The 7,297-nt window shown below is 38.0% G+C and overlaps 1 protein-coding gene across 1 annotated transcript in view; it reads right to left on the bottom strand.

Moving 5' to 3' along the window:
- The window catches only part of hmgcll1 (3-hydroxymethyl-3-methylglutaryl-CoA lyase-like 1), a 14,354-nt gene extending 9,744 nt beyond the window's left edge, over positions 1–4,610 (bottom strand). Inside the window, exons 1-5 of the mRNA XM_005915519.2 lie at positions 4,275–4,610; positions 1,842–1,919; positions 1,255–1,362; positions 690–785; positions 342–490 (exon numbers count right to left, since the gene is read on the bottom strand). Of these exons, the coding sequence (XP_005915581.1) occupies positions 342–490; positions 690–785; positions 1,255–1,362; positions 1,842–1,919; positions 4,275–4,370 (527 nt within the window). The 5' untranslated portion in view covers positions 4,371–4,610. The remainder of the gene's footprint in view (positions 1–341; positions 491–689; positions 786–1,254; positions 1,363–1,841; positions 1,920–4,274) is intronic.
- Between the last annotated feature and the right edge of the window lie 2,687 nt (positions 4,611–7,297).

Genomic DNA, 7,297 nt, shown 5'->3' with positions numbered 1-7,297 from the left:
TATATATATATATATATATATATACACACACACATTTCCATGATATGATAAAAGGCCCACATTAGTAAAAGTTAGCCTGTTTGGTTTACCTCATCTGGCCTCGTGGTTTACTAATGCATAGATAGTCCTGGTGAACATCTGGAACTTTGCTATAACAGTATCATTACTGAACTGTGTGTTTTCTTCTATATAAAAACTGCAGTATGTTCAAATGCCCTGTTTTCCTATGGGGAAAAGTGAAAATCTGCATGAAGCTCAGAAATCAAGGGAATTGTTTTCATTTAATTTCATTCATTTTGTTTTCATTTTTGTAGCAGAGAATTAATAGGCAGAATACTAACCCTCGAACTGGAATTTGTCGCTTTTTGGCAGCGTTAATGACTTCCTCAAACCTCAGCATACTTTCATCAACAGAACAGTTAATATTTTTTTTACTGAAGGTTTCAGATGCCGACCCAAACACAGCCACTTCAGTAGCACCAGCTGCAACCTTAAATCGCCAGAGAAAACAAACTTGTAAAACCGTGTTCACTGTGAGTCACGCTAACGTAAGTGCAGGAACTATTTTAATAAAAACAATGTAGTGCCAACAGTTAACTCAAACTGACAAGCTTGAGTAAACATGATGAATTATATGAGTAAAGGTATATAGCACAGGTCATTACGCTGAAGTGAAAATTCATGCTTACAGCATCCTGAAAGCCTTGCAAGTTAGGTGTCAAAACAGGATACTGAACATTAGATGCTCTCTGGATTCCTCTGAGTACATCAGTGTGGTCTGCCATCTAAATAAAGGGAGGAAGATATATTAATTAGATGTTAAAGGTAATAACATAACAGGCAATAACATAGGTAAGGTAATAACATAACAGGTAATAACATAGGTAAGGTAATAACATAACAGGTAATAACATAGGTAAGGTAATAACATAACAGGTAATAACATAGGTAAGGTAATAACATAATAACATATTAACATGTTCCTGGGAATTCACAAATGCTTTCACACGTTTGAAGGCAGCATTAAAGATCAAATTAATTATAATTTTTCTCAGTACAAAAGGAGACATGTGTTAACGTCTGACTTTGTATCCAAGTAGTAAATAGGGGTACAATTTGATTGAGAAGGAGAAAATGAATAAAATACTTTCTCCAAAACCATCTCCAGCTCCAACAAGGATGCTAGAGGAGCAAGAAAGAGGGCCTAATAAATCACTCAGCATTTAACTGCAGTTCAAAAAGAAGAATTCTTACCTGTGGGACCCACTTTGAAGAGACAAAGCTGGTGGCCTCGATCACAGACAGGCCTGTTCCTGAGAGCATATCTATCAGCTGGATTTTCACCCCAGTTGGAACAATCTCCTGGGGAACAATGAAATTGAAATAGCTTATTCTGTATTTGAGTCCTCTCATGATACAGTTGGAGATGTAACAAGCAGATATATGGCTTAGTATTTTGCTGTGCTGCGTGTTATTTATACAGATAGCCATATTTGACATGATCAATCTTGCACTTGCTGAAAACTCTGAGATAGCTTCGCTATATGCCAAATTTCAGGTAATATGTTGTAGAAATAAAATCACTTCCCCCCATCCAGTATAATCTCTAAATGGTAGGTAAAGAGAGTGAACTCAGCCAGAAGCTGTGTCATCTTTCCTATTCAATTTCAAAGACAATGTGAAACATATGCTTCTAGCAATTATGGCACAAAACCCATATGTTATGAATTGTTATATGTATAGAAAAAATGGGAGTTTCCAGGGAGGATTGTGTATAGTATTAGAAAACAAAGGCACCCATAAATATAAATAAGGTTTGTGATTGTAATTGCAGAGTATACCTTTTCATTTTGAAGTCCATCTCTTGGCCCAACTTCAACAATTTTAACAAACTCTGGATAGGCATGTCCTGTAATTGTCTGGGAAAATATCAAATGGGGGGGGGGGAGGGGGGGTTAAATAAATAAAAAGAGAAACACCGCTCAACAAGACACAGAACACGGAGGAGTCAGCCATCCTTTTACCGTGGGATGCTCCAGGTCATGTTATTTCTAACATGAATAACTTTCAACCTCAACCCAGCTGAAACTTTAGAACCCAAATATAAGCTTGCTATGTCATTAAGATGCAAACTCATGAGATGTGACACAGAGGAAAGGCTGGGAAGAAGGGTTAGAGTAACTCCACTAAAACCGCAAGGAATATTCTGAGGATCAAGGTATTTTTTTTTCCTGATCTCAACCTTATAATTTTAAAGAAAAAGACCCTTGTTGAACTAAATGCAAAACCTCAACAGACCTTAAAGATTACAATATGAACCTAGCAACAGTGATATTTAAGCAGAGAGTGAAAACCACATATCTGACTATAGCCGTCAAAAATATCTATTTAAGTTTTTTCCAGTGGGGAGCAGTAAAACAAAGAAAGCTAACCGATATCCCAGCTTAACTCTTCTACAAGCAGGCCTGAAATGTGAAAGAATCCACTCAGTTTAAATTTTTAGTCTAATCTTTGTACATTTTTTTAAGGGGTAAAGAGCTAATGTGTTATATCTATGGAAGATAGATATCAAATATTTATTCAGAACAAACTGAGCACACAGTACTGTGCTCAGAAATATACAGTACTGTGCAAAAGTGTCTAGCTACCCCTTGTTTCTTTATATTTTACCAGAAAAATGGAAAATAGATGCAGTTGTTTGCTGAAACGTGTGCAAACATACATGGAAACAGTGTATTACATGAAAACAGTGTTTGTGCAATTCTAACAAGCTTGAATGTGAATGTTTGATTTGATCACCTTTATTCTTCAACACAGCTTTAACTCTTTTAGACTAGCTTTCTTGTAATTTATTTTAGTCTTCAGGAATAGTTCTCCAAGCTTCTCGAAGGACATTCAAAACCCTTCTTTGGATGTTGGCTGCCTTTTGTTTGATTCTCTATCAAGATTATCCCACACTGCTTTAACTGCTTCAATAATGTTGAGGTCTCGGCTCTGGGGAGGCCAATCCATGGTTGTTAGTGTTCCACTATGTGTTTTTCTATGCAGGTATGCTTTCACTGCACTGGCAGTGTATTTGGGATGATTGTCATTTTGAAAAATGAACATATTCCCGAATCAGACCCTTTCTAGGTGGTAATGCAAGGTGGATTAAAATCTGATGGTACTTTTCTGGGTTCATAATTCAATTTTGACAAGATTCCAAACACCATTGGCCGAAATCCAGTCCCAAACTATGACAGAGGATTCTTCGTGTTTTACAGATAGCTGGACAGGAGACAGGAGACAGGTACAACAGATTGTTGTACAGCCACTCTTCCACTGAGACTTCAGTGATCAGTAGATAGATTAAGTATAGAGGCAGATGTATCTCTCAGTTCCTGTGTCAGTTCTTTTCCACATTTTATCCTGACTAATTAGATAAGAGGAACAGACACTGTTTAACTACCATAGATAGTTTTTCTAGGTGTGACATTTCCTCTTTTATCCACTTGACTAGTTTCCTCAATTTTTTAAGGCTACACTACACACCATGCAGAGTTTTAAGCTAAAATTCGATCTTTACTAAGTTGTCGGTCTTTTAATGCATGGCTCAGTGTTAAGTGGTGTAACAAACAAACAAAACACACATTCCTCTGAAAATGGTTATGTATAAGGACTGAACTGAAAATGAGTGAAAAAGCAACCCAGAAGTTAGAAAATTACATAAAAGACTTGGAAACAAAATATACAGAAACAAAAGTTGACTGAAGACTTTTGCACAGTACTGCATGTGGTTTAGCTTGCAATATATTTAACTGTTATGAGTGAAATGTACGTTTTTTACAGATAGGCATGAACTATTTGTAAAATATACTCATACTTTGGATTACAAAAATGTTATAAAGTAAAAGTGAAAATAAATTCGAAAATGCAGGAATAAAATCGAGCGGACTCTTTCACTTACACTACTTTTACCTCTAATAGGCTACATTACAACTGAAAATGAAGCCTGGGGCAGCTCATATTCTGTTGTATTTTATTCTATTCATATTCTATTGAGTGTATTTTATTACCCCAAACATACATAATACTAACGTAATACTCTACGTAATACTAGAAAAGGGTACTCGCATGTTCTTCTTCTTCTTCTTTTTTTAACCACCTTAGTTACAGCAGCATCTGCGCATCTGCGCATAGGTGGCCTTGTGTTGTGCTCCTCTCTGCTCTGTCATGAGGAAGTCATGTGGCCGAACATGTGCAGTTGAATAAAAACAAGGAAAACCGACGCCCACCTTGTCCTCCTGCAGCCAGCGTCTCAGCCACGGGTAGTCCTCGATGAGTTGCTCATAGCTCAGGCAGTGCTTCACTGTGGTGGGCACGTTACCCATCCGTGTGGCTGCTGCTCAGCCCGCTGCAGCTCCGCGTTCTCCGGGAATAACCTTCGCAGATCGCGGGAACTACCCAGAGCAAATTAATGTGTCGCATCCGTGTGCTAATGCAGGCCTGGATGGCGGAGGGCCTCGCTGCATGCAGAGATTAAATATGAGGATGGCTACTTACAGTAGAGGATGACTCAGCGGTTGTCATGACAACCACATCTCCTAAAGTGGGGGGAGGAGGCCAGAGAGTGAGAGAGGAAATTAAGCACAGAGGAGTATTTTCCTTTATTTTTAAGGAAAATAAATGAATGAAATAAAGAAAATAAAGGCCAGGAAAAGGTGCTTCCTTCAGTTTGAAAGCTGGTGATTTTTTTCTTCTTAATTGATTCAACAAGTTCACATACACATTCACCTCCCTGTACTGCTGAGAATTGAAGGTTTCAGTGTAACAGCCTGCTTTGATTGATCTCCTGTGACCTGAACCGGCGGAACAGTTTCCATTGCCAGGCGTGCCACTGCTGCCAATGTCAACTGCATATTGTAATAAAATCCCCCGTTAAGCCAAGGCAACATTTACCAGAGAAAACAGGCATTCTGAACCCAGATGTTAACAATAGAGGGGCTTAATGAAGTCCTCGCATTCAACCATCTCACCAAGCTGAACTGCCCTGTGATGAGAGACCTGTACCTCAATCTCCTAGGGGAGGAGGGCGACTCATGCGATCAGCCTTGGGAAAGACATTTTTTTGTAGCAGACCTAAAATTTGATGACTGTCAGTTGTCACCCTAAATGTTTTAATCTAAAGAGTGTATTGCCTCTAATGACTTTTAAAGGCTCCTCTTGGGTGCAAAAATGAAATAAAAGCAGAGCAGCATTATTCTAAAGGTTTAAACTAAAACTAAATCTAAATCTGGTTTTGATTGCAGTGCATTTCTCCAAATTAGTATTTGTTAAATTATATTTGCCACCAGATAAACTTTAATTCATATTAATGGTGCTCGTGGTTTGTTGGGTTTGAAATTCTTTTCAGATGATTGTGACTCCGAAACTGCAGCTCATCTAAGTCTGTACTTGACGTCTGTTTTGAGGGGAATGATTGGACTCCTGAGGGGGGGAAAGGCCTTTTTAGTGTATAATTTTGATAACTGCATCAACCGCTTAAACCGAACCAGCCTTTTGATATTTCAGCTTTCAAGGAAACTCAGCATCTATGGTTTATCTTCTTGACAAAAACCAGCTGGGGAAGGTCACTTTAAAGAACTGGCCTTGAGGGGTTTTCCCCATCTAAGGAATCAATATAATGCAGGTGAGTTTAAACACTATTACCAGAACACAGTTCATCCAACAAGGAAAACTGTATGTCCAGACTTACGCATTTGACATTGAAATGGTATAAAACTAGAACAAATGATCAAAATTTAGTCTCAATGTTCACATATAATTTCAGTTTTTTAGATATGAGCTACTGAATTTCTCAAAATGTGAATTAGAGTCCACTATAATCAAATAGTGGATTGTTGTATAATGGCATCAATAAATCTGTGTGACTGCAAAATTCAAAAATGATTGATATCTGCTTTGTTCAGCCATTCAAACTAAAGTAGAATAAAGAAGCGAAAGAAATTGACAGTGCATTCGAATTAGCAGGTCACCAACACAGTGAAACAACTGCACAGCCTTAAGATGTCTTCTAAGAAGATTAAACTCTGTAAAGAAACATAGTCTCCAAGTTTGTGTAGATTAGGCAAACAGATATGCCCTGACAGGAAAGGGGATGTCTCTGTGCTAGTTTGTTAGCTTCTCCTGAGAACAGTATATTTTGCGCATGAGGATTCTGGAGACCAGGCAGAAGATGAATGCCTCAACATATTAAATAAAATTCAAACATTGTCACACCATGTTTATCAACTTGGAAACAAATTCCATTAAAAAAAGAACAAGACTAGACTCTGTTGCTCTCTCTCTTCCTCCCTCTCTCTGTATCTCTCTCTCTCTCTCTCTTTACAGAGGTAGAAACAGATGTGAAAAACAGTACTTTATGGAGTACAGGTTTCGGCATGGCATGAAAGAAGTTTTAAACTCTTAGATACACACACAAAACAAAGTGGAAGGGGAAAAAAACAGGAACCAGAACAAATCAATTTTCATCCTCCATCCGTCTTCAATTTCTACATCATGAATGTAACTGAACTGTAACAACAAGAGAGTTCTGGTGCTGAGCGAATAGCACATCATCATCACCATGGAAGTAATAATAATGACATGGTCTTTCATATACAGAGAAGATGAAAAGGTTTGTTGGATATACACCCCCAGACCACTTGATGCATATAACTGAAACGGAATCATGCATTACATATGCTGCACAGAAAAGCAAAGAAGAATGTACATTTATATATGTGTGTGTGTGTGTGTGTGTGTGTGTGTGTGTGTGTGTGTGTGTGTGTGTGTGTGTGTGTAGAAAGAGAGAGATACATAAGCGTGTGTGTGTGTATTTATGCTCTTATGTTACCCTATTCAATTTTCAGTTTATTCAAATTTGTACCACAAAAAACCACAAACATTTTTTTAAAGAAATAAAATGTGAGGTCTTTATAAAAATAGCAGCGTGTCCTACAGTTTTTTCTGGAAGGCCGACCACTCTTAGCCAACTTTCCACAGCTCCCCTTTGAGACAGCATGTGTGTTAAAGATTATCCTCACAGTAATCACACCACTGAGCACCCTATGGTTTTTACTCACAAAAGCCTCTGACTGATGTTTTGGGTATGAGTCCACACATTATCATAAAGGCTGAGCATCATTTGTAGTGCACATGCAGTTTACTGGAAGGCTGTGGGAGTTGTCTTTTTCATAATAAAGATCACTTTTCTATATTTATTAGTGAGTGCAAGTGTGAAATGTTAATTGGGGCGATCGGGGCTCAAGAGTTAGTA

This window comes from Haplochromis burtoni, unplaced genomic scaffold, assembly GCF_018398535.1.
Source record: "Haplochromis burtoni strain Fernald_Lab_line unplaced genomic scaffold, NCSU_Asbu1 Contig_12, whole genome shotgun sequence".
Lineage (NCBI taxonomy): Eukaryota > Metazoa > Chordata > Actinopteri > Cichliformes > Cichlidae > Haplochromis > Haplochromis burtoni.
This window is presented reverse-complemented; position numbering and strand designations above follow the sequence as displayed.